We start from the raw sequence: 26,377 nt of genomic DNA on the forward strand, positions 1-26,377 counted from the left end.
ATCAGCAGTAGTCACAAAGCATTTTCGAGATACCCAGTCTAAAAATCCAAGACCCATCAATGCATATGTCAAAGCACAGTTTTACATTATAAAGGAAACTTTTTATAAACAATGGCAACACTGCCATGGTGATCTGAGCCTTGCTGTTGGATACTAACTTCATTTTCCGACTTTCGGTTGTCGCAGATGCACCTCTCCTGACTTTACTTCTTGACTTTGGTCTACAGTCAGTTGCTTTAGCTTTACCACTCAAACGAGCCCTACTGTATGTTTGCCTCTGAAAAATTAAAGACTCAGATCATCAAAAGCATAACATGAGTGTTTAATTGGTGTCTGTCTGAAATCAGAATTTGTCTAAGATGTTGCACTTTGTGCAAATGAAACTGTTATCCATCTAATGTTGCTATGCTGAATGAAACACACGGTTTTAAAGAAGGCATGTGTAAAATAATGGTGCCTAACTGCTTATTCAACCTCTAATCTTCAAATGAACCAAGTGAATTTTGTACAAACAATAATTGAAACCGATCAATGAAGTGCCAAGACAAAATGTGTTTCCTACTTTAGAGCAGGGGTGTCAAACTCATTCCATGGAGGGCCTAGTGTCTGTAGGTTTGTTTTTTCCTTTCATTTAAGACCAAGACAACTACTGTAGGTGAGGGGAGTAATTAGTGGCTTTAATTCAGCCATCATGAAAATCCGCAAACACTCGGCCCTCCGTGTAATGAGATTGACGCGTGCTTTAGAGTAAGGGCTGTCAAACCTGTCAGGATCTCAATTAGAGAATCAACCAGACCTGAGTAAATTTCTGCATTCCAAATCAACCCCTAGCTCCTACACCTACCACTTAGTCACTTATGGGCATTTGAAATGATCAGATAGGGTAAAGCAATATGTTAATTGCTTCACCTTGCCTTCTGATAGGCTGGATGCAATTGTGGCCATATTGCTTATCCCTATTAAATCCTTGTGTTTAGATCAAGGTGTAGGATTTAGGGGTCAATTTGGAAATAGAAATTGAATGTAGTTCAGTGGCTGACAGCTGTCCTTAATTAGCCAACAACATTAGAAGGGTCTGGGATTCCTTTAAAAGGAGCAACCAAACATCTGGCAAATATAGTAAAAGGGATATTCTGGTAGGATGTATGCCTACCATTAGTGCTGAATACTGGTGAGGTTTTGAGGGCAAAATGGCTGTGATGATTGGAATCGCTTTCAGGTATGTTTTTAAGTATTGATTTAGTTTGTTTCCCTTGTCCTTCAGGTGTTACAGGTATCTATGTTTATAACATACATTCTCTTTCCTCAAGCGTTTCTTGGCTTTGTTGCCTGCTAATTGGAGGGATAACGTGTTCTACATCAGAAGGTGAGTTAATTTCAAATAACAGCTACGCAGTTCCATAACCTTCAAAGGCTGGCATTTTACAGTTTATATTTTTAACCTAGGTGATTGGTCTCCTGCACTGGATTCTAATGCAGCATGGCTTGACGCAGGATCACTTCGGTCTCTAGGATATAGCAATTATAAGTCTCCAAAATCTCAAATGCAAGCGCAACAGAAACATCCGGCCGCCATCCTGCGGAAGGACTTGGCCCCCATGTCCCAGCAACCTCAGCAAGTGTGGTATCCAGTTCAAATGCTGCAGAAGCAACAGACCGCCGTGCTCCAGCAAGTGGGGCATCAAGCTCACATGCTGACGCATAAGCAACCGACCGCCGTGCCCCAGCAAGTGTGGCATCAAGCTCACATGCTGACGCATAAGCAACCGACCGCCGTGCCCCAGCAAGTGTGGCATCAAGCTCACATGCTGATGCATAAGCAACCGACCGCCGTGCCCCAGCAAGTGTGGCATCAAGCTCACATGCTGACGCATAAGCAACCGACAGCCGTGCCCCAGCAAGTGTGGCATCAAGCTCACATGCTGACGCATAAGCAACCGACCGCCGTGCCCCAGCAAGTGTGGCATCAAGCTCAAATGCTGCCGCAACCACCGACCGCCGTGCCCCAGCAAGTGTGGTATCCAGCTCAAATGCCCCTGCAGCAGAAGCAACCGACCACCGTGCCCCAGCTGGGGTGGTATCCAGCTCAAATGCAGCAGAAGCAACCGACCACCGTGCCCCAGCTTGGGTGGCATCCTGCTCAGTTTCCCCAGCAGAAGCAACTGGCCCCCATAGCCCAGCATCCTCAGCAGGTGTGGCATCCATCTCAATTTCCCCAGCGGCAGAAGGACCTGGCAGTCGAGCCCCAGCGGCAGAAGGACCTGGCAGTCGAGCCCCAGCGGCAGAAGGACCTGGCAGTCGAGCCCCAGCGGCAGAAGGACCTGGCAGTCGAGCCCCAGCGGCAGAAGGACCTGGCAGTCGAGCCCCAGCGGCAGAAGGACCTGGCAGTCGAGCCCCAGCGGCAGAAGCAACCGACCGCCGTGCCCCAGCAAGTTTGGCATCCAGCTCTAATGCCCCTGCAGCAGAAGCAACCGGCCCCTGAACCTCAGCAGAAGGAACTGACCGCCATGCCCCTGCAAGTGTGGCATCCAGCTCAAATGCCCCTGCAGCAGAAACAACCGACCGCCGTGTCCCAGCAAGTGTGGCAACCTTCTCAAATGCCCCTGCAGCAGAAGGAACCGAACGCCGTGCCCCAGCAAGTGTGGCAACCTTCTCAAATGCCCCTGCAGCAGAAGGAACCGAACGCCGTGCCCCAGCAAGTGTGGCAACCTTCTCAAATTTCCCTGCAGCAGAAGGAACCGACCGCCGTGCCCCAGCAAGTGTGGCAACCTTCTCAAATTTCCCTGCAGCAGAAGGAACCGACCGCCGTGCCCCAGCAAGTGTGGCAACCTTCTCAAATGCCCCTGCAGCAGAAGGAACCGACCGCCGTGCCCCAGCAAGTGTGGCATCCTGCTCAAATGCCCCTGCAGCAGAAACAACCGACCGCCGTGCCCCAGCAAGTGTGGCAACCTTCTCAAATGCCCCTGCAGCAGAAGGAACCGAACGCCATGCCCCAGCAAGTGTGGCAACCTTCTCAAATGCCCCTGCAGCAGAAGGAACCGACCGCTGTGCCCCAGCAAGTGAGGCATCCAGCTCAAATGCCCCTACAGCAGAAGCAAACGACTGCCATGCCCCAGCAAGTGTGGAATACATTTTACACACTGCAGAAGCAACCGACTGCCGTGCCCCAGCAAGTTTGGCATCCAGCTCAAATGCCCCTGCAGCAGAAGCAACCGACCGCCAAGCCCCAGCAAGTTTGGCATCCAGCTCAAATGCCCCTGCAGCAGAAGCAACCGACCACCGTGCCCCAGCAAGTGTGGCATCCTGCTCAAATGCCCCTGCAGCAGAAACAACCGACCGCCATGCCCCAGCTAGTGTGGAATCCATTTTCCACACTGCAGAAGCAACCGACCGCCGTGCCCCAGCAAGTGTGGCATCCTGCTCAAATGCCCCTGCAGCAGAAGCAACCGACCGCCGTGCCCCAGCAAGTGTGGCATCCTGCTCAAATGCCCCTGCAGCAGAAGCAACCGACCGCCGTGCCCCAGCAAGTGTGGCATCCAGCTCAAATGCCCCTGCAGCAGAAGCAACCGACTGCCGTGCCCCAGCTGGGTTGGCATCCTGCTCAGTTTCCCCAGCAGAAGCAACTGGCCCCTGAACCTCAGCAGAAGGAACTGACCGCCATGCCCCAGCAAGTGTGGCATCCAGCTCAATTTCCCCAGCAGAAGCAACTGGCCCCTATGCCTCTACTGCAGAAGGAACCAACCACCATAGCCCAGCAACCTCAGCAGGTGTGGCATCCAGCTCAAATGTTCTAAAATCGAACAGCCACTGAACCTCAGCTGCAGAAGCAACCACCCACCACGTCCCAGCAATCGTGGCATCCAGCTCAAATGCCCCTGCAGCAGAAGCAACCGGCCACTGAACCTCAGCAGAAGGAACTGCCCGCCATGCCCCAGCAAATGTGGTATCGAGCCAAAATGCTCCAACAGGAGAATCATCTGGCCGCCATGCCACAGAAGCTACAGGTTATTCTCCAGGAGCCTCCGCTCGTGTGGCATCCATCTCAATTTCCCCAGCAGCAGACGGAACTGGCCGTCGAGCCCCAGCAGCAGACGGAACTGGCCGTCGAGCCCCAGCAGCAGACGGAACTGGCCGTCGAGCCCCAGCAGCAGACGGAACTGGCCGTCGAGCCCCAGCAGCAGACGGAACTGGCCGTCGAGCCCCAGCAGCAGACGGAACTGGCCGTCGAGCCCCAGCAGCAGACGGAACTGGCCGTCGAACCTCAGCAAGTGAGGTATCCAGCTCAAATGGCCCAGCAGCAACCCAACCCCATTCCTCAGCAATTATGGCATGTAGCCCAAATTTCCCAGCAGCAACTGGCCCCAATGTCTCAGCAGAAGCACTACGAAAGCACTGAAGATGGTGCCTCTGGTAGTTCTCAGGCCAGCATTGTTGAACAGTCGGGTGTCATCCCAATCTCTTCCTACAGTTCCAAATCGCACTACAAGAATGGCAGAACTGTCTTCTCCCAAATCAGCTACACTCCTAGGGAGGCAATGCCTGTTGACAGTGGAAATGCTCCCAAGGACGGTTATGTTAGCATTGGTGCACCAAGCATATATCCAACACTAGTGAAGGATTCTGCAAGGTAATGGTTCACTTTAACCTGCTCTGAACTTTGCTCTCTGAATTTGAAGGACTTTGTACTAACCATATATCTATCAACAGGAACATATAATGGAGTCATCCTCTAGAAGCTCTAATGGTGAGTATTGTTTTTGACATTGGTTACTTAACATTCTGCGTTGCTGACAGTTTGCATTTCTTTCTGCTTTTTAGACCAGGAAGTTGCTGGTGCTCTTGCTACTCTAGTGTGATGGAATCAATAAACAATTTAAATTTAAAAAATGCCTTGTCTCTTTGAAATGTTTCATGTCCATTGCTTGCTAATTGAACAGGTGGTGTGCAGTCCGTAGTAAAAATGACTACTGTTCAGTTAATTCTTTGGTTTTCTCATCTTTTACCTTTGCTACTGATTCAAAATAAAAGCTTGGGTCTATAAGAGCATTTGTGATGGGGTGAGTTGTCAGACATTCCTCATATGTTCATACTTTAGATGTAGGCATGCATTGTATACAGTGAGACTGTCAGACAAATCCCTGATTAAGAGATCTGGGGAAGTGTACTAAAATGTCTGAAGCATTGAAGGTCCCTAAGAACACAGTGGCCTCCAACAAGTGGAGGACAGAGGAGCCTCTTAAAGAAGTTACAGGTCTGAGAGCCAAATACTGATTTTCCACCATAATTTGCAAATTCATTAAATCCTACAATGTGATTTTCCTGACTTTTTTTTTCTCATTTTGTCTGTCAGTTGAAGTGTACCGATGAATTACAGGCCTCTCCTTTAAAGTGGGAGAATTTGCACAATTGGCTGACTAAATACTTTTTTGCCCCACTGTATGTAAACCTATTTAATACTTATTGCTTGTTACAGAAGACTACTGTTGTACATTGAATAGCCATTAATCACTGTTAAACCTTCTTGATGTGATCGTTCTGTCTGGACATGTTTATAATCCAGTGTGAATAGGTGTTTCCAAGATTTTATTACCCCCCCCCCCTCCCCCTAAACCTGAATCTGAAATTACCTTTATGATCTTTCTTACCACTTACTTTGGGGTTCTAATCCCCCTCTTTCAAAATCCCCAAGGTGAACAAATCTAACATTCATGATCCTTGATCACTATATTGATCCCTAAACCTCCCACAATAACTACTGTCCATAGCTAGTCTCAATGACCTTACTGCCAATATGAAAGTTTTCTACATAGCTAAATACATTGTTGGATACAGTTCATGTCTTCCGTTATGCAAACATTTGTTTATTTATATTTCTCATCAATGTTTTAATTATATGGCTTTGCTTTGGTCATGTGTTCTCTTATGGGTCAATGATTTTAATTACAATATAGAAATTGTTCTAGGCTCAATTAAAAGTGCATGTGGTCCCAGGTGCATATTTGGGAGCCCATATTCATTCAGGATGTAAGGCTTACTAGTTATGGCAAATGTTAGGAAAACTTTGTAACAAAACAGCAACGTTTTATACTTTGACCACATCTTTTCACATACGTTTTATTTGGGTCTTTTTAATTTACTATGTTGATTGGCTCCAGCCCTTGGAGGCTCGGTGCATGTACAAAGAAAAATAACACAATTCAACAATTGATGGATGGTGACAAATAATGACATTGCCAGTAGTCATGTTAAGGTTTTCAAAGTTCTATTGGTGGAGTTAAGGGATTTACATGTGGCTGTGCATTATATGGTGCCTGCATAGGAAAGGGGATCTGATCAAGCCTATTGGTATTCTTGAGCCAAAAAGACAACTGTTATGGGGTTAATTCCACATCTGCTTGCATTGCTTGGTATGTATTGTCATGGTATGAGACAACATAATACAATTTCAGTAAAGTAGAAAATAAATGATATCCTAAATTGAGAGATGAATAAAGAGTGTTATCACAGCATCAAAAATCTTTCAGAATATACCTGTCTTCAGTATAGAATGACATGTATACAGATTATATTACAACTCTTTGTGTTTTGTCTTAATGACTGTTCTTTAGTAAATAGGAAACTCAAGTGTGTTAGTCCGAGAAACATTAACTAGATAGTTTTGTTTGTGAAACCTTGAAATGAACACAATGAGAAGTGATTTTGTAACAGTTTTGAATGGGTAATTGTATCAAATATATATCATTGTATATTTTAATTAGCACACATATAAACTTTTTTCATCACTGCCTTGTAAACCCATTCTTGTAAGTTGGAGCTACTGTACATGATTGTCTGGCGCTGCTGTAAAAATTTGAGCACTTGCCAAGATGTTGACATTTCTGGGTATGCCTCACCTGTAACATAAAGATTATGATGATATTGTTATATTATTTTTTATAATAATACAAATCTGTCAATCAACCATATGTATTTCTTAAAAGCCCTTTTTTGCATCAGCAGTAGTCACAAAGCATTTTCGAGATACCCAGTCTAAAAATCCAAGACCCATCAATGCATATGTCAAAGCACAGTTTTACATTATAAAGGAAACTTTTTATAAACAATGGCAACACTGCCATGGTGATCTGAGCCTTGCTGTTGGATACTAACTTCATTTTCCGACTTTCGGTTGTCGCAGATGCACCTCTCCTGACTTTACTTCTTGACTTTGGTCTACAGTCAGTTGCTTTAGCTTTACCACTCAAACGAGCCCTACTGTATGTTTGCCTCTGAAAAATTAAAGACTCAGATCATCAAAAGCATAACATGAGTGTTTAATTGGTGTCTGTCTGAAATCAGAATTTGTCTAAGATGTTGCACTTTGTGCAAATGAAACTGTTATCCATCTAATGTTGCTATGCTGAATGAAACACACGGTTTTAAAGAAGGCATGTGTAAAATAATGGTGCCTAACTGCTTATTCAACCTCTAATCTTCAAATGAACCAAGTGAATTTTGTACAAACAATAATTGAAACCGATCAATGAAGTGCCAAGACAAAATGTGTTTCCTACTTTAGAGCAGGGGTGTCAAACTCATTCCATGGAGGGCCTAGTGTCTGTAGGTTTGTTTTTTCCTTTCATTTAAGACCAAGACAACTACTGTAGGTGAGGGGAGTAATTAGTGGCCTTAATTCAGCCATCAAGTACAATGAAGGAGTGAAAATCCGCAAACACTCGGCCCTCCGTGTAATGAGATTGACGCGTGCTTTAGAGTAAGGGCTGTCAAACCTGTCAGGATCTCAATTAGAGAATCAACCAGACCTGAGTAAATTTCTGCATTCCAAATCAACCCCTAGCTCCTACACCTACCACTTAGTCACTTATGGGCATTTGAAATGATCAGATAGGGTAAAGCAATATGTTAATTGCTTCACCTTGCCTTCTGATAGGCTGGATGCAATTGTGGCCATATTGCTTATCCCTATTAAATCCTTGTGTTTAGATCAAGGTGTAGGATTTAGGGGTCAATTTGGAAATAGAAATTGAATGTAGTTCAGTGGCTGACAGCTGTCCTTAATTAGCCAACAACATTAGAAGGGTCTGGGATTCCTTTAAAAGGAGCAACCAAACATCTGGCAAATATAGTAAAAGGGATATTCTGGTAGGATGTATGCCTACCATTAGTGCTGAATACTGGTGAGGTTTTGAGGGCAAAATGGCTGTGATGATTGGAATCGCTTTCAGGTATGTTTTTAAGTATTGATTTAGTTTGTTTCCCTTGTCCTTCAGGTGTTACAGGTATCTATGTTTATAACATACATTCTCTTTCCTCAAGCGTTTCTTGGCTTTGTTGCCTGCTAATTGGAGGGATAACGTGTTCTACATCAGAAGGTGAGTTAATTTCAAATAACAGCTACGCAGTTCCATAACCTTCAAAGGCTGGCATTTTACAGTTTATATTTTTAACCTAGGTGATTGGTCTCCTGCACTGGATTCTAATGCAGCATGGCTTGACGCAGGATCACTTCGGTCTCTAGGATATAGCAATTATAAGTCTCCAAAATCTCAAATGCAAGCGCAACAGAAACATCCGGCCGCCATCCTGCGGAAGGACTTGGCCCCCATGTCCCAGCAACCTCAGCAAGTGTGGTATCCAGTTCAAATGCTGCAGAAGCAACAGACCGCCGTGCTCCAGCAAGTGGGGCATCAAGCTCACATGCTGACGCATAAGCAACCGACCGCCGTGCCCCAGCAAGTGTGGCATCAAGCTCACATGCTGACGCATAAGCAACCGACCGCCGTGCCCCAGCAAGTGTGGCATCAAGCTCACATGCTGATGCATAAGCAACCGACCGCCGTGCCCCAGCAAGTGTGGCATCAAGCTCACATGCTGACGCATAAGCAACCGACAGCCGTGCCCCAGCAAGTGTGGCATCAAGCTCACATGCTGACGCATAAGCAACCGACCGCCGTGCCCCAGCAAGTGTGGCATCAAGCTCAAATGCTGCCGCAACCACCGACCGCCGTGCCCCAGCAAGTGTGGTATCCAGCTCAAATGCCCCTGCAGCAGAAGCAACCGACCACCGTGCCCCAGCTGGGGTGGTATCCAGCTCAAATGCAGCAGAAGCAACCGACCACCGTGCCCCAGCTTGGGTGGCATCCTGCTCAGTTTCCCCAGCAGAAGCAACTGGCCCCCATAGCCCAGCATCCTCAGCAGGTGTGGCATCCATCTCAATTTCCCCAGCGGCAGAAGGACCTGGCAGTCGAGCCCCAGCGGCAGAAGGACCTGGCAGTCGAGCCCCAGCGGCAGAAGGACCTGGCAGTCGAGCCCCAGCGGCAGAAGGACCTGGCAGTCGAGCCCCAGCGGCAGAAGGACCTGGCAGTCGAGCCCCAGCGGCAGAAGGACCTGGCAGTCGAGCCCCAGCGGCAGAAGGACCTGGCAGTCGAGCCCCAGCGGCAGAAGGACCTGGCAGTCGAGCCCCAGCGGCAGAAGGACCTGGCAGTCGAGCCCCAGCGGCAGAAGGACCTGGCAGTCGAGCCCCAGCGGCAGAAGGACCTGGCAGTCGAGCCCCAGCGGCAGAAGGACCTGGCAGTCGAGCCCCAGCGGCAGAAGGACCTGGCAGTCGAGCCCCAGCGGCAGAAGGACCTGGCAGTCGAGCCCCAGCGGCAGAAGGACCTGGCAGTCGAGCCCCAGCGGCAGAAGCAACCGACCGCCGTGCCCCAGCAAGTTTGGCATCCAGCTCTAATGCCCCTGCAGCAGAAGCAACCGGCCCCTGAACCTCAGCAGAAGGAACTGACCGCCATGCCCCTGCAAGTGTGGCATCCAGCTCAAATGCCCCTGCAGCAGAAACAACCGACCGCCGTGTCCCAGCAAGTGTGGCAACCTTCTCAAATGCCCCTGCAGCAGAAGGAACCGAACGCCGTGCCCCAGCAAGTGTGGCAACCTTCTCAAATGCCCCTGCAGCAGAAGGAACCGAACGCCGTGCCCCAGCAAGTGTGGCAACCTTCTCAAATTTCCCTGCAGCAGAAGGAACCGACCGCTGTGCCCCAGCAAGTGTGGCAACCTTCTCAAATGCCCCTGCAGCAGAAGGAACCGACCGCCGTGCCCCAGCAAGTGTGGCAACCTTCTCAAATTTCCCTGCAGCAGAAGGAACCGACCGCTGTGCCCCAGCAAGTGTGGCAACCTTCTCAAATGCCCCTGCAGCAGAAGGAACCGACCGCCGTGCCCCAGCAAGTGTGGCATCCTGCTCAAATGCCCCTGCAGCAGAAACAACCGACCGCCGTGCCCCAGCAAGTGTGGCAACCTTCTCAAATGCCCCTGCAGCAGAAGGAACCGAACGCCATGCCCCAGCAAGTGTGGCAACCTTCTCAAATGCCCCTGCAGCAGAAGGAACCGACCGCTGTGCCCCAGCAAGTGAGGCATCCAGCTCAAATGCCCCTACAGCAGAAGCAAACGACTGCCATGCCCCAGCAAGTGTGGAATACATTTTACACACTGCAGAAGCAACCGACTGCCGTGCCCCAGCAAGTTTGGCATCCAGCTCTAATGCCCCTGCAGCAGAAGCAACCGACCGCCAAGCCCCAGCAAGTTTGGCATCCAGCTCAAATGCCCCTGCAGCAGAAGCAACCGACCACCGTGCCCCAGCAAGTGTGGCATCCTGCTCAAATGCCCCTGCAGCAGAAACAACCGACCGCCATGCCCCAGCTAGTGTGGAATCCATTTTCCACACTGCAGAAGCAACCGACCGCCGTGCCCCAGCAAGTGTGGCATCCTGCTCAAATGCCCCTGCAGCAGAAGCAACCGACCGCCGTGCCCCAGCAAGTGTGGCATCCAGCTCAAATGCCCCTGCAGCAGAAGCAACCGACTGCCGTGCCCCAGCTGGGTTGGCATCCTGCTCAGTTTCCCCAGCAGAAGCAACTGGCCCCTGAACCTCAGCAGAAGGAACTGACCGCCATGCCCCAGCAAGTGTGGCATCCAGCTCAATTTCCCCAGCAGAAGCAACTGGCCCCTATGCCTCTACTGCAGAAGGAACCAACCACCATAGCCCAGCAACCTCAGCAGGTGTGGCATCCAGCTCAAATGTCCAAAAATCGAACAGCCACTGAACCTCAGCTGCAGAAGCAACCACCCACCACGTCCCAGCAATCGTGGCATCCAGCTCAAATGCCCCTGCAGCAGAAGCAACCGACCACCGTGCCCCAGCTGGGGTGGTATCCAGCTCAAATGCAGCAGAAGCAACCGACCACCGTGCCCCAGCTTGGGTGGCATCCTGCTCAGTTTCCCCAGCAGAAGCAACTGGCCCCCATAGCCCAGCATCCTCAGCAGGTGTGGCATCCATCTCAATTTCCCCAGCGGCAGAAGGACCTGGCAGTCGAGCCCCAGCGGCAGAAGGACCTGGCAGTCGAGCCCCAGCGGCAGAAGGACCTGGCAGTCGAGCCCCAGCGGCAGAAGGACCTGGCAGTCGAGCCCCAGCGGCAGAAGGACCTGGCAGTCGAGCCCCAGCGGCAGAAGGACCTGGCAGTCGAGCCCCAGCGGCAGAAGGACCTGGCAGTCGAGCCCCAGCGGCAGAAGGACCTGGCAGTCGAGCCCCAGCGGCAGAAGGACCTGGCAGTCGAGCCCCAGCGGCAGAAGGACCTGGCAGTCGAGCCCCAGCGGCAGAAGGACCTGGCAGTCGAGCCCCAGCGGCAGAAGGACCTGGCAGTCGAGCCCCAGCGGCAGAAGCAACCGACCGCCGTGCCCCAGCAAGTTTGGCATCCAGCTCTAATGCCCCTGCAGCAGAAGCAACCGGCCCCTGAACCTCAGCAGAAGGAACTGACCGCCATGCCCCTGCAAGTGTGGCATCCAGCTCAAATGCCCCTGCAGCAGAAACAACCGACCGCCGTGTCCCAGCAAGTGTGGCAACCTTCTCAAATGCCCCTGCAGCAGAAGGAACCGAACGCCGTGCCCCAGCAAGTGTGGCAACCTTCTCAAATGCCCCTGCAGCAGAAGGAACCGAACGCCGTGCCCCAGCAAGTGTGGCAACCTTCTCAAATTTCCCTGCAGCAGAAGGAACCGACCGCTGTGCCCCAGCAAGTGTGGCAACCTTCTCAAATGCCCCTGCAGCAGAAGGAACCGACCGCCGTGCCCCAGCAAGTGTGGCAACCTTCTCAAATTTCCCTGCAGCAGAAGGAACCGACCGCTGTGCCCCAGCAAGTGTGGCAACCTTCTCAAATGCCCCTGCAGCAGAAGGAACCGACCGCCGTGCCCCAGCAAGTGTGGCATCCTGCTCAAATGCCCCTGCAGCAGAAACAACCGACCGCCGTGCCCCAGCAAGTGTGGCAACCTTCTCAAATGCCCCTGCAGCAGAAGGAACCGAACGCCATGCCCCAGCAAGTGTGGCAACCTTCTCAAATGCCCCTGCAGCAGAAGGAACCGACCGCTGTGCCCCAGCAAGTGAGGCATCCAGCTCAAATGCCCCTGCAGCAGAAGCAACCGACTGCCATGCCCCAGCAAGTGTGGAATACATTTTACACACTGCAGAAGCAACCGACTGCCGTGCCCCAGCAAGTTTGGCATCCAGCTCTAATGCCCCTGCAGCAGAAGCAACCGACCGCCAAGCCCCAGCAAGTTTGGCATCCAGCTCAAATGCCCCTGCAGCAGAAACAACCGACCGCCATGCCCCAGCTAGTGTGGAATCCATTTTCCACACTGCAGAAGCAACCGACCACCGTGCCCCAGCAAGTGTGGCATCCTGCTCAAATGCCCCTGCAGCAGAAACAACCGACCGCCATGCCCCAGCTAGTGTGGAATCCATTTTCCACACTGCAGAAGCAACCGACCGCCGTGCCCCAGCAAGTGTGGCATCCTGCTCAAATGCCCCTGCAGCAGAAGCAACCGACCGCCGTGCCCCAGCAAGTGTGGCATCCAGCTCAAATGCCCCTGCAGCAGAAGCAACCGACTGCCGTGCCCCAGCTGGGTTGGCATCCTGCTCAGTTTCCCCAGCAGAAGCAACTGGCCCCTGAACCTCAGCAGAAGGAACTGACCGCCATGCCCCAGCAAGTGTGGCATCCAGCTCAATTTCCCCAGCAGAAGCAACTGGCCCCTATGCCTCTACTGCAGAAGGAACCAACCACCATAGCCCAGCAACCTCAGCAGGTGTGGCATCCAGCTCAAATGTCCAAAAATCGAACAGCCACTGAACCTCAGCTGCAGAAGCAACCACCCACCACGTCCCAGCAATCGTGGCATCCAGCTCAAATGCCCCTGCAGCAGAAGCAACCGGCCACTGAACCTCAGCAGAAGGAACTGCCCGCCATGCCCCAGCAAATGTGGTATCGAGCCAAAATGCTCCAACAGGAGAATCATCTGGCCGCCATGCCACAGAAGCTACAGGTTATTCTCCAGGAGCCTCCGCTCGTGTGGCATCCATCTCAATTTCCCCAGCAGCAGACGGAACTGGCCGTCGAGCCCCAGCAGCAGACGGAACTGGCCGTCGAGCCCCAGCAGCAGACGGAACTGGCCGTCGAGCCCCAGCAGCAGACGGAACTGGCCGTCGAGCCCCAGCAGCAGACGGAACTGGCCGTCGAGCCCCAGCAGCAGACGGAACTGGCCGTCGAACCTCAGCAAGTGAGGTATCCAGCTCAAATGGCCCAGCAGCAACCCAACCCCATTCCTCAGCAATTATGGCATGTAGCCCAAATTTCCCAGCAGCAACTGGCCCCAATGTCTCAGCAGAAGCACTACGAAAGCACTGAAGATGGTGCCTCTGGTAGTTCTCAGGCCAGCATTGTTGAACAGTCGGGTGTCATCCCAATCTCTTCCTACAGTTCCAAATCGCACTACAAGAATGGCAGAACTGTCTTCTCCCAAATCAGCTACACTCCTAGGGAGGCAATGCCTGTTGACAGTGGAAATGCTCCCAAGGACGGTTATGTTAGCATTGGTGCACCAAGCATATATCCAACACTAGTGAAGGATTCTGCAAGGTAATGGTTCACTTTAACCTGCTCTGAACTTTGCTCTCTGAATTTGAAGGACTTTGTACTAACCATATATCTATCAACAGGAACATATAATGGAGTCATCCTCTAGAAGCTCTAATGGTGAGTATTGTTTTTGACATTGGTTACTTAACATTCTGCGTTGCTGACAGTTTGCATTTCTTTCTGCTTTTTAGACCAGGAAGTTGCTGGTGCTCTTGCTACTCTAGTGTGATGGAATCAATAAACAATTTAAATTTAAAAAATGCCTTGTCTCTTTGAAATGTTTCATGTCCATTGCTTGCTAATTGAACAGGTGGTGTGCAGTCCGTAGTAAAAATGACTACTGTTCAGTTAATTCTTTGGTTTTCTCATCTTTTACCTTTGCTACTGATTCAAAATAAAAGCTTGGGTCTATAAGAGCATTTGTGATGGGGTGAGTTGTCAGACATTCCTCATATGTTCATACTTTAGATGTAGGCATGCATTGTATACAGTGAGACTGTCAGACAAATCCCTGATTAAGAGATCTGGGGAAGTGTACTAAAATGTCTGAAGCATTGAAGGTCCCTAAGAACACAGTGGCCTCCAACAAGTGGAGGACAGAGGAGCCTCTTAAAGAAGTTACAGGTCTGAGAGCCAAATACTGATTTTCCACCATAATTTGCAAATTCATTAAATCCTACAATGTGATTTTCCTGACTTTTTTTTTCTCATTTTGTCTGTCAGTTGAAGTGTACCGATGAATTACAGGCCTCTCCTTTAAAGTGGGAGAATTTGCACAATTGGCTGACTAAATACTTTTTTGCCCCACTGTATGTAAACCTATTTAATACTTATTGCTTGTTACAGAAGACTACTGTTGTACATTGAATAGCCATTAATCACTGTTAAACCTTCTTGATGTGATCGTTCTGTCTGGACATGTTTATAATCCAGTGTGAATAGGTGTTTCCAAGATTTTATTACCCCCCCCCCTCCCCCTAAACCTGAATCTGAAATTACCTTTATGATCTTTCTTACCACTTACTTTGGGGTTCTAATCCCCCTCTTTCAAAATCCCCAAGGTGAACAAATCTAACATTCATGATCCTTGATCACTATATTGATCCCTAAACCTCCCACAATAACTACTGTCCATAGCTAGTCTCAATGACCTTACTGCCAATATGAAAGTTTTCTACATAGCTAAATACATTGTTGGATACAGTTCATGTCTTCCGTTATGCAAACATTTGTTTATTTATATTTCTCATCAATGTTTTAATTATATGGCTTTGCTTTGGTCATGTGTTCTCTTATGGGTCAATGATTTTAATTACAATATAGAAATTGTTCTAGGCTCAATTAAAAGTGCATGTGGTCCCAGGTGCATATTTGGGAGCCCATATTCATTCAGGATGTAAGGCTTACTAGTTATGGCAAATGTTAGGAAAACTTTAACAAAACAGCAACGTTTTATACTTTGACCACATCTTTTCACATACGTTTTATTTGGGTCTTTTTAATTTACTATGTTGATTGGCTCCAGCCCTTGGAGGCTCGGTGCATGTACAAAGAAAAATAACACAATTCAACAATTGATGGATGGTGACAAATAATGACATTGCCAGTAGTCATGTTAAGGTTTTCAAAGTTCTATTGGTGGAGTTAAGGGATTTACATGTGGCTGTGCATTATATGGTGCCTGCATAGGAAAGGGGATCTGATCAAGCCTATTGGTATTCTTGAGCCAAAAAGACAACTGTTATGGGGTTAATTCCACATCTGCTTGCATTGCTTGGTATGTATTGTCATGGTATGAGACAACATAATACAATTTCAGTAAAGTAGAAAATAAATGATATCCTAAATTGAGAGATGAATAAAGAGTGTTATCACAGCATCAAAAATCTTTCAGAATATACCTGTCTTCAGTATAGAATGACATGTATACAGATTATATTACAACTCTTTGTGTTTTGTCTTAATGACTGTTCTTTAGTAAATAGGAAACTCAAGTGTGTTAGTCCGAGAAACATTAACTAGATAGTTTTATGTTTGTGAAACCTTGAAATGAACACAATGAGAAGTGATTTTGTAACAGTTTTGAATGGGTAATTGTATCAAATATATATCATTGTATATTTTAATTAGCACACATATAAACTTTTTTCATCACTGCCTTGTAAACCCATTCTTGTAAGTTGGAGCTACTGTACATGATTGTCTGGCGCTGCTGTAAAAATTTGAGCACTTGCCAAGATGTTGACATTTCTGGGTATGCCTCACCTGTAACATAAAGATTATGATGATATTGTTATATTATTTTTTATAATAATACAAATCTGTCAATCAACCATATGTATTTCTTAAAAGCCCTTTTTTGCATCAGCAGTAGTCACAAAGCATTTTCGAGATACCCAGTCTAAAAATCCAAGACCCATCAATGCATATGTCAAAGCACAGTTTTACATTATAAAGGAAACTTTTTATAAACAATGGCAACACTGCCATGGTGATCTGAGCCTTGCTGTTGGATACTAACTTCATTTTCCGACTTTCGGTTGTCGCAGATGCACCTCTCCTGACTTTACTTCTTGACTTTGGTCTACAGTCAGTTGCTTTAGCTTTACCACTCAAACGAGCCCTACTGTATGTTTGCCTCTGAAAAATTAAAGACTCAGATCATCAAAAGCATAACATGAGTGTTTAATTGGTGTCTGTCTGAAATCAGAATTTGTCTAAGATGTTGCACTTTGTGCAAATGAAACTGTTATCCATCTAATGTTGCTATGCTGAATGAAACACACGGTTTTAAAGAAGGCATGTGTAAAATAATGGTGCCTAACTGCTTATTCAACCTCTAATCTTCAAATGAACCAAGTGAATTTTGTACAAACAATAATTGAAACCGATCAATGAAGTGCCAAGACAAAATGTGTTTCCTACTTTAGAGCAGGGGTGTCAAACTCATTCCATGGAGGGCCTAGTGTCTGTAGGTTTGTTTTTTCCTTTCATTTAAGACCAAGACAACTACTGTAGGTGAGGGGAGTAATTAGTGGCCTTAATTCAGCCATCAAGTACAATGAAGGAGTGAAAATCCGCAAACACTCGGCCCTCCGTGTAATGAGATTGACGCGTGCTTTAGAGTAAGGGCTGTCAAACCTGTCAGGATCTCAATTAGAGAATCAACCAGACCTGAGTAAATTTCTGCATTCCAAATCAACCCCTAGCTCCTACACCTACCACTTAGTCACTTATGGGCATTTGAAATGATCAGATAGGGTAAAGCAATATGTTAATTGCTTCACCTTGCCTTCTGATAGGCTGGATGCAATTGTGGCCATATTGCTTATCCCTATTAAATCCTTGTGTTTAGATCAAGGTGTAGGATTTAGGGGTCAATTTGGAAATAGAAATTGAATGTAGTTCAGTGGCTGACAGCTGTCCTTAATTAGCCAACAACATTAGAAGGGTCTGGGATTCCTTTAAAAGGAGCAACCAAACATCTGGCAAATATAGTAAAAGGGATATTCTGGTAGGATGTATGCCTACCATTAGTGCTGAATACTGGTGAGGTTTTGAGGGCAAAATGGCTGTGATGATTGGAATCGCTTTCAGGTATGTTTTTAAGTATTGATTTAGTTTGTTTCCCTTGTCCTTCAGGTGTTACAGGTATCTATGTTTATAACATACATTCTCTTTCCTCAAGCGTTTCTTGGCTTTGTTGCCTGCTAATTGGAGGGATAACGTGTTCTACATCAGAAGGTGAGTTAATTTCAAATAACAGCTACGCAGTTCCATAACCTTCAAAGGCTGGCATTTTACAGTTTATATTTTTAACCTAGGTGATTGGTCTCCTGCACTGGATTCTAATGCAGCATGGCTTGACGCAGGATCACTTCGGTCTCTAGGATATAGCAATTATAAGTCTCCAAAATCTCAAATGCAAGCGCAACAGAAACATCCGGCCGCCATCCTGCGGAAGGACTTGGCCCCCATGTCCCAGCAACCTCAGCAAGTGTGGTATCCAGTTCAAATGCTGCAGAAGCAACAGACCGCCGTGCTCCAGCAAGTGGGGCATCAAGCTCAAATGCTGCCGCAACCACCGTCCGCCGTGCCCCAGCAAGTGTGGCATCAAGCTCACATGCTGAAGCATAAGCAACCGACCGCTGTACCCCAGGAAGTGTGGCATCCAGCTCAAATGCCCCTGCAGCAGAAGGAACCATCCGCAGAAGCTCAGCCGCAGAGGAAACCGACAACTGTGCCCCAGCAAGTGTGGCATCAAGCTCACATGCTGAAGCAGAAGCACCCGCCCGCCGTGTCCCAGCAAGTGTGGAATCCTGCTCAAATGCCCCTGCAGCAGAAGAAACCGACTGCCATAACCAAGCAAGTGTGGAATCCATTTCACACACTGCAGAAGCAACCAACCGCCGTGCCCCAGCAAGTGTGGAATCCTGCTCTAATGCCCCTGCAGCAGAAGCAACCAACCGCCGTGCCCCAGCAAGTGTGGAATCCAGCTCAAATGCAGCAGAAGCAACCAACCGCCGTGCCCCAGCAAGTGTGGAATCCTGCTCTAATGCCCCTGCAGCAGAAGCAACCAACCGCCGTGCCCCAGCAAGTGTGGTATCCAGTTCAAATGCCCCTGCAACCAGCCGCAGAAGCTCAGCCGCAGAGGCAACCGACAACTGTGCCCCAGCAGGTGTGGCATCAAGCTCACATGCTGACGCAACCATCGACTGCCGTGCCCCAGCAAGTGTGGCATCAAGCTCACATGTTGAAGCATAAGCAACCGACTGCCGTGCCCCAGCAAGTGTGGCATCAAGCTCACATGCTGATGCATAAGCAACCGACCGCCGTGCCCCAGCAAGTTTGGCATCCTAATCAAATGCTGCAGAAGCAACCGACCGCCTTGCCTCAGCAAGTGTGGCATCCTGCTCAAATTACCCTGCAGCAGAAGCAACCGACCGCTGTGCCCCAGCAAGTATGGCATCCTTCTAAAATGCCCCTGCAAACAACCGCTGTGCCCCAGCAAGTGTGGCATCCTGCTCAAATGCCCCTGCAGCAGAAGCAACCGAACGCCGTGCCCCAGCAAGTGTGGCATCCTGCTCAAATGCCCCTGCAGCAGAAGCAACCGACCGCCTTGCCCCAGCAAGTGTGGCATCCTGCTCAAATGCCCCTGCAGCAGAAGCTACCGACTACCGTGCCCCAGCAAGTATGGCATCCTTCTAAAATGCCCCTGCTGCAGAAGCAACCGACCGCCTTGCCCCAGCAAGTGTGGCATCCTGCTCAAATGCCCCTGCAGCAGAAGCTACCGACTGCCGTGCCCCAGCAAGTGTGGCATCCTGCTCAAATGCCCCTGCAGCAGAAGCTACCGACCGCCGTGCCCCAGCAAGTGTGGCATCCTAATCAAATGCTGCAGAAGCAACCGACCGCCGTGCCCCAGCAAGTGTGGCATCCTTCTCAAATGCCCCTGCAAACAACCGCTGTGCCCCAGCAAGTGTGGCATCCTTCTCAAATGCCCCTGCAGCAGAAGCATCCGACCGCTGTGCCACAGCAAGTATGGCATCCTTCTCAAATGCCCCAGCAAACAACCGCCTTGCCCCAGCAAGTGTGGCATCCTGCTCAAATGCCCCTGCAGCAGAAGCAACCGACCGCCTTGCCTCAGCAAGTGTGGCATCCTGCTCAGTTTCCCCAGCAGAAGCAACTGGCCCCCATAGCCCAGCATCCTCAGCAGGTGTGGCATCCATCTCAAATGCCCCTGCAGCAGAAGCAACCGGCCACTGAACCTCAACAGAAGAAGCTGACCGCCATGCCCCAGCAAATGTGGTATCGAGCTAAAATGCTGCAACGGGAGAATCATCTGGCCGCCATGCCACAGAAGCTACAGGTTATTCTCCAGCAGCCTCCGCTTGTGTGGCATCCATCTCAATTTCCCCAGCAGCGGAAGGAACTGGCCGTCGAGCCCCAGCAGCAGAAGGAACTGGCAGTCGAGCCCCAGCAGCAGAAGGAACTGGCAGTCGAGCCCCAGCAGCAGAAGGAACTGGCAGTCGAGCCCCAGCAGCAGAAGGAACTGGCAGTCGAGCCCCAGCAGCAGAAGGAACTGGCAGTCGAGCCCCAGCAGCAGAAGGAACTGGCAGTCGAGCCCCAGCAGCAGAAGGAACTGGCAGTCGAGCCCCAGCAGCAGAAGGAACTGGCCGTCGAACCTCAGGAAGTGAGGTATCCAGCTCAAATGGCCCAGCAGCAACCCAACCCCATTCCTCAGCAATTATGGCATGTTGCCCAAATTTCCCAGCAGCAACTGGCCCCAATGTCTCAGCAGAAGCACTATGAAAGCACTGAAGATGCCTCCGGTAGATCTCAGGCCAGCATTGAACAGTCAGGTGTCATCCCAATCTCTTCCTACAGTTCTAAATCGCACTACAAGAATGGCAGAACTGTCTCCTCCCAAATCAGCTACACTCCTAGCGAGGCAATGCCTGTTGACAGTGGAAATTCTCCCAAGGACGAGTATGTTAGCATTGGTGCACCAAGCATATATCCAACACTAGTGAAGGATTCTGCAAGGTAATGGTTCACTTTAACCTGCTCTGAACTTTGCTCTCTGAATTTGAAGGGCTTTGTACTAACCATATATTTATCAACAGGAAAATATAATGGATTCATCCTCTAGATGCTCTAATGGTGAGTAATTTTTTTTGACATTGGTTACTTAACATTCTGCGTTGCTGACACTGTTTGCATTTCTTTCTGCTTTTTAGACCAGGAAGTTGCTGGTGCTCTTGCTACTCTAGTGTGATGGAATCAATAAACAATTTTACTTAAAAAAATGCCTTGTCTCTTTGAAATGTTTCATGTCCATTGCTTGCTAATTGAACAGGTGGTGTGCAGGCCATAGTAAAAATGACTACTGTTCAGTTAATTCTTTGGTTGTTCATCTTTTACCTTTACTGCTGGTTCAAAATCAAAGCTTTGGTCTACATTAGAGCATTTGTGAAGGGGAGAGTTGTCAGATATTCCTCACCATACCTTCTCTGCTATGCAATCTGGTTTCAGAGCTGGTCATGGGTGCACCTCAGCCACGCTCAAGGTCCTAAATGGTATCTTAACCGCCATCGATAAGAAACATTACTGTGCAGCCGTATTCATTGATCTGGCCAAGGCTTTCGACTCTGTCAATCACCACATCCTCATCGGCAGACTCGACAGCCTTGGTTTCTCAAATGATTGCCTCGCCTGGTTCACCAACTACTTCTCTGATAGAGTTCAGTGTGTCAAATCGGAGGGTCTGCTGTCCGGACCTCTGGCAGTCTCTATGGGGGTGCCACAGGGTTCAATTCTTGGACCGACTCTCTTCTCTGTTTACATCAATGAGGTCGCTCTTGCTGCTGGTGAGTCTCTGATCCACCTCTACGCAGACGACACCATTCTGTATACTTCTGGCCCTTCTTTGGACACTGTGTTAACAACCCTCCAGGCAAGCTTCAATGCCATACAACTCTCCTTCCGTGGCCTCCAATTGCTCTTAAATACAAGTAAAACTAAATGCATGCTCTTCAACCGATCGCTACCTGCACCTACCCGCCTGTCCAACATCACTACTCTGGACGGCTCTGACTTAGAATACGTGGACAACTACAAATACTTAGGTGTCTGGTTAGACTTTAAACTCTCCATCCAGACCCATATCAAACATCTCCAATCCAAAGTTAAATCTAGAATTGTCTTCTTTCGCAACAAAGCATCCTTCACTCATGCTGCCAAACATACCCTTGTAAAACTGACCATCCTACCAATCCTCGACTTTGGCGATGTCATTTACAAAATAGCCTCCAATACCCTACTCAACAAATTGGATGCAGTCTATCACAGTGCAATCCGTTTTGTCACCAAAGCCCCATATACTACCCACCATTGCGACCTGTACGCTCTCGTTGGCTGGCCCTCGCTTCATACTCGTCGCCAAACCCACTGGCTCCATGTCATCTACAAGACCCTGCTAGGTAAAGTCCCCCTTATCTCAGCTCGCTGGTCACCATTGCATCTCCCACCTGTAGCACACGCTCCAGCAGGTATCTCTAGTCACCCCCAGGACCAATTCTTTCTTTGGCCGCCTCTCCTTCCAGTTCTCTGCTGCCAATGACTGGAACGAACTACAAAAATCTCAAACTTGAAACACTTATCTCCCTCACTAGCTTTAAGCACCAACTGTCAGAGCAGCTCACAGATTATTGCACCTGTACATAGCCCACCTATAATTTAGCCCAAACAACTACCTCTTTCCCTACTGTATTAAATGTATTTACTTTGCTCCTTTGCACCCCCATTATTTCTACTTTGCACATTCTCCCATTGCAAATCTACCATTCCAGTGTTTTACTTGCTATATTGTATTTACTTTGCCACCATGGCCTTTTTGCCTTTACCTCATCTCACCTCATTTGCTCACATCGTATATAGACTTGTTTATAAAGTATTGTTGACTGTATGTTTAACTGTCGTATGTGTCGAGCTGCTTTGCTTTATCTTGGCCAGGTCGCAATTGTAAATGAGAACTTGTTCTCAACTTGCCTACCTGGTTAAATAAAGGTGAAATAAATAATATGTTCATGCTTCAGATGTAGGCATGGATTGTATACAGTGAGACTGTCAAATCTCTGACAAATCCCTGCTTAAGAGATCTGGGGAAGTGTACTAAAATGTCTGGAGCATTGAAGGTCCCTAAGAACAGTGGCCTACATTGTTTATAAATGGAAGAGCTTTGGAACCACCAAGACTCTTCCTAGAGCTGGCCGCCGGGCCAAACTGAGCAATCGGGGGAGAAGGGCCTTGGTCAGGGAGGTGATCAAGAACCCGATTGTCACTCTGACAGAGCTCTAGAGTGCCATCTCTGCAGCACTCCACCAATCAGGGCTTTATGGTAGTGTGGAGAGGTGGAAGCCTCTCCTCAGTAAAAAGCACATTACAGCCGGCTTGGCGTTTGCCAAAAAACACCTCGACTCAAACCATGAGAACAGGATTCTCTGGTCTGATTAAACCAAGAATTAAGTCTTTGGCATGAATGGCAAGCGTCACGTCTGGAGGAAACCTAACCATTGAGTGGCCCAGCCATAGCCCGGGCTTAAACCATATCAAACATCTCTGGAGAGACCTGAAAATAGCTGTCCAGCAAAGCTCCACATCCAACCTGACAGAGCTTGAGAGGATCTGCAGAGAGGAATGCTAACTTTCATTTCTAAATAATAACGCAAATGAAACCTAGAGTTCAGTTTATATAGCCATGGGGGAATGAAAACATTTGGTTGTGAAGCTCTTAGATTACATGTGGAGAAAAAAAACGAAAAAAATAAAAGGAATACTAAAATGGCCAATGTATCGTCAAGTTATATACATTGTTTAAATGTTGCATATACATTTCTTTAGTATCTAGATATTGTGTTAGAATGTCTAAACCATTTTATTCATGTCAAATATATAACTATAACCTGCACCTGTATGCAGATACCGTTGTGTACTCAATTGCCCCGCCCTGCTAATCAGGCTCTATCTGATCTACATTAGGCTTTCATTATTTTGCAGAACACCTTTATTGACCTTAAATTATTATTGAATTCATGGAAAACTAATGTTTTCTAGAGTACACAAAAATTATTCTAATGATTGAAGTGTACGTACCTGGTACGGTGTATCAGTATATACCTTAAGTTGTCTTTTTGAAAAACATATTGATGAATTAAGATGCTGAAAATAAAAGGGGCTTCTATAGAAATAGGTCTGGCCTCGCTTAAAATAGTACAAAGCAGATAATTCAATCAATGTTCTTACTGGTCCTAGACTATTGCAAAATCATCTATATGAATGCAACTGCCACTTCATTAAAGCCTTTAGATGCATTTGATCCTAGAGCACTTTGTTTTATTATGGGTACAGGTTCAGTACACATCCCTGCATTCTCTATCATAAAGTAGGCTGACCCTCTGTCACGTAGGTCAATTCGTTGCTCTCTTTGCCTTTAGAAAGCTCTTTTACACACTGTAAACTCCCTCTGTAGCTAACATCTACAATAACCATTAGATGTACGAGTCAGGGTTATCATACACAGTCTCAGGGATTGCTAACTCTGGAAACTCCTTTGGTCTGTACAGAATTCAGTAAATCAGCTCTTTGCCCCTTACTTGTGGAATAATCTCCAAGCTTCTCTAAACATGGATGTTTTGGTGTCTCTAGGTTAATTCAGACTGCTGAATGAGGCCTGTTACAACTTACTTACAAAACCTTTAAAGGCGTTTGTGAAACCATTCAGTCATGGATGTATGTAAACCTATTTAATACATATTGCTTGTTACAGAAGACTACTGTTGTACATTGAATAGCCATTCATCACTGTTAAACCTTCTTGATGTGATCGTTCTGTCTGGACATGTTTATAATCCAGTGTGAATAGGTGTTTCCAAGATTTTATTACCCCCCCCCCTAAACCTGAATCTGAAATGACCTTTATGATCTTTCTTACCACTTACTTTGGGGTTCTAATCCCCCTCTTTCAAAATCCCCAAGGTGAACAAATCTTTAACATTCATGATCCTTCACTATATTGATCCCTAAACCTCCCACAAGAACTACTGTCTATAGCTAGTCTCAATGACCTTACTGCCAATATGAAAGTTTTATACATAGCTAAATATATTGCTGGAGACAGTTTTCATGTCTTTCGTTATGCAAACATTTGTTCATTAGATTATATTTCTCATTAAGAATAATGTTGTTTTAATTATATGGCTTTGCTTTGGTCATGTGTTCTCTTATGGGTCAATGATTTTAATTACAATATAGAAATTGTTCTAGGCTCAATTAAAAGTGCATGTGGTCCCAGGTGCATATTTGGGAGCCCATATTCATTCAGGATGTAAGGCTTACTAGTTATGGCAAATGTTAGGAAAACTTTGTAACAAAACAGCAACGTTTTATACTTTGACCACATCTTTTCACATACGTTTTATTTGGGTCTTTTTAATTTACTATGTTGATTGGCTCCAGCCCTTGGAGGCTCGGTGCGTTTACAAAGAAAAATAACACAATTCAACAATTGATGGATGGTGACAAATAATGACATTGCCAGTAGTCATGTTAAGGTTTTCAAAGTTCTATTGGTGGAGTTTATGGATTTACATGTGGCTGTGCATTATATGGTGCCTGCATAGGAAAGGGGATCTGATCAAGCCTATTGGTATTCTTGAGCCAAAAAGACAACTGTTATGGGGTTAATTCCACATCTGCTTGCATTGCTTGGTATGTATTGTCATGGTATGAGACAACATAATACAATTTCAGTAAAGTAGAAAATAAATGATATCCTAAATTGAGAGATGAATAAAGAATGTGTTATCACAGCATCAAATCTTTCAGAATATACCTGTCTTCAGTATAGAATGACATGTATACAGATTATATTACAACTCTTTGTGTTTTGTCTTAATGACTGTTCTTTAGTAAATAGGAAACTCAAGTGTGTTAGTCCGAGAAACATTAACTAGATAGTTTTATGTTTGTGAAACCTTGAAATGAACACAATGAGAAGTGATTTTGTAACAGTTTTGAATGGGTAATTGTATCAAATATATATCATTGTATATTTTAATTAGCACACATATAAACTTTTTTCATCACTGCCTTGTAAACCCATTCTTGTAAGTTGGAGCTACTGTACATGATTGTCTGGCGCTGCTGTAAAAATTTGAGCACTTGCCAAGATGTTGACATTTCTGGGTATGCCTCACCTGTAACATAAAGATTATGATGATATTGTTATATTATTTTTTATAATAATACAAATCTGTCAATCAACCATATGTATTTCTTAAAAGCCCTTTTTTGCATCAGCAGTAGTCACAAAGCATTTTCGAGATACCCAGTCTAAAAATCCAAGACCCATCAATGCATATGTCAAAGCACAGTTTTACATTATAAAGGAAACTTTTTATAAACAATGGCAACACTGCCATGGTGATCTGAGCCTTGCTGTTGGATACTAACTTCATTTTCCGACTTTCGGTTGTCGCAGATGCACCTCTCCTGACTTTACTTCTTGACTTTGGTCTACAGTCAGTTGCTTTAGCTTTACCACTCAAACGAGCCCTACTGTATGTTTGCCTCTGAAAAATTAAAGACTCAGATCATCAAAAGCATAACATGAGTGTTTAATTGGTGTCTGTCTGAAATCAGAATTTGTCTAAGATGTTGCACTTTGTGCAAATGAAACTGTTATCCATCTAATGTTGCTATGCTGAATGAAACACACGGTTTTAAAGAAGGCATGTGTAAGATAATGGTGCCTAACTGCTTATTCAACCTCTAATCTTCAAATGAACCAAGTGAATTTTGTACAAACAATAATTGAAACCGATCAATGAAGTGCCAAGACAAAATGTGTTTCCTACTTTAGAGCAGGGGTGTCA

General features: G+C 47.0%; 3 protein-coding genes across 3 annotated transcripts; all 3 read left to right on the top strand.

Annotated features, from left to right (window-relative positions):
• The first annotated feature begins 1,106 nt into the window (after window positions 1-1,106).
• Window positions 1,107-3,799, top strand: LOC149978779 (uncharacterized). Its single transcript, XM_090195789.1, has 3 exons — window positions 1,107-1,219; window positions 1,311-1,366; window positions 1,447-3,799. The coding sequence occupies exons 1-3, from the start codon at window positions 1,191-1,193 to the stop codon at window positions 3,792-3,794; spliced, it is 2,433 nt and encodes an 810-aa protein (XP_090051915.1). The 5' UTR covers window positions 1,107-1,190; the 3' UTR covers window positions 3,795-3,799.
• Window positions 3,800-8,112: 4,313 nt separating this feature from the next.
• On the top strand, window positions 8,113-14,920 carry LOC149978780 (uncharacterized). Its single transcript, XM_090195790.1, has 5 exons — window positions 8,113-8,225; window positions 8,317-8,372; window positions 8,453-13,946; window positions 14,027-14,063; window positions 14,138-14,920. The coding sequence occupies exons 1-4, from the start codon at window positions 8,197-8,199 to the stop codon at window positions 14,034-14,036; spliced, it is 5,589 nt and encodes a 1,862-aa protein (XP_090051916.1). The 5' UTR covers window positions 8,113-8,196; the 3' UTR covers window positions 14,037-14,063; window positions 14,138-14,920.
• A 2,510-nt stretch (window positions 14,921-17,430) lies between these two features.
• On the top strand, window positions 17,431-20,745 carry LOC118936523 (uncharacterized). Its single transcript, XM_090194427.1, has 5 exons — window positions 17,431-17,543; window positions 17,635-17,690; window positions 17,771-20,489; window positions 20,570-20,606; window positions 20,684-20,745. Exons 1-4 carry the CDS (start codon window positions 17,515-17,517, stop codon window positions 20,577-20,579), a joined length of 2,814 nt encoding a protein of 937 aa, XP_090050553.1. The 5' UTR covers window positions 17,431-17,514; the 3' UTR covers window positions 20,580-20,606; window positions 20,684-20,745.
• The last annotated feature ends 5,632 nt before the right edge of the window (window positions 20,746-26,377 follow it).

Source organism: Oncorhynchus mykiss, chromosome 13 (assembly GCF_057628025.1).
Source record: "Oncorhynchus mykiss isolate SJ-2025 chromosome 13, ASM5762802v1, whole genome shotgun sequence".
Taxonomy (NCBI): domain Eukaryota; kingdom Metazoa; phylum Chordata; class Actinopteri; order Salmoniformes; family Salmonidae; genus Oncorhynchus; species Oncorhynchus mykiss.

Bases quoted from the DNA above. Each gene is read 5' to 3' on its own strand.
- LOC149978779 (XM_090195789.1), top strand. From the start codon at position 1,191: ATGGCTGTGATGATTGGAATCGCTTTCAG. The intron at 1,220-1,310 runs GTATGTTTTTAA...TCTTTCCTCAAG, and splicing joins ATGATTGGAATCGCTTTCAG to CGTTTCTTGGCTTTGTTGCC. The intron at 1,367-1,446 runs GTGAGTTAATTT...TTTTTAACCTAG, and splicing joins AACGTGTTCTACATCAGAAG to GTGATTGGTCTCCTGCACTG.
- LOC149978780 (XM_090195790.1), top strand. From the start codon at position 8,197: ATGGCTGTGATGATTGGAATCGCTTTCAG. The intron at 8,226-8,316 runs GTATGTTTTTAA...TCTTTCCTCAAG, and splicing joins ATGATTGGAATCGCTTTCAG to CGTTTCTTGGCTTTGTTGCC. The intron at 8,373-8,452 runs GTGAGTTAATTT...TTTTTAACCTAG, and splicing joins AACGTGTTCTACATCAGAAG to GTGATTGGTCTCCTGCACTG.
- LOC118936523 (XM_090194427.1), top strand. From the start codon at position 17,515: ATGGCTGTGATGATTGGAATCGCTTTCAG. The intron at 17,544-17,634 runs GTATGTTTTTAA...TCTTTCCTCAAG, and splicing joins ATGATTGGAATCGCTTTCAG to CGTTTCTTGGCTTTGTTGCC. The intron at 17,691-17,770 runs GTGAGTTAATTT...TTTTTAACCTAG, and splicing joins AACGTGTTCTACATCAGAAG to GTGATTGGTCTCCTGCACTG.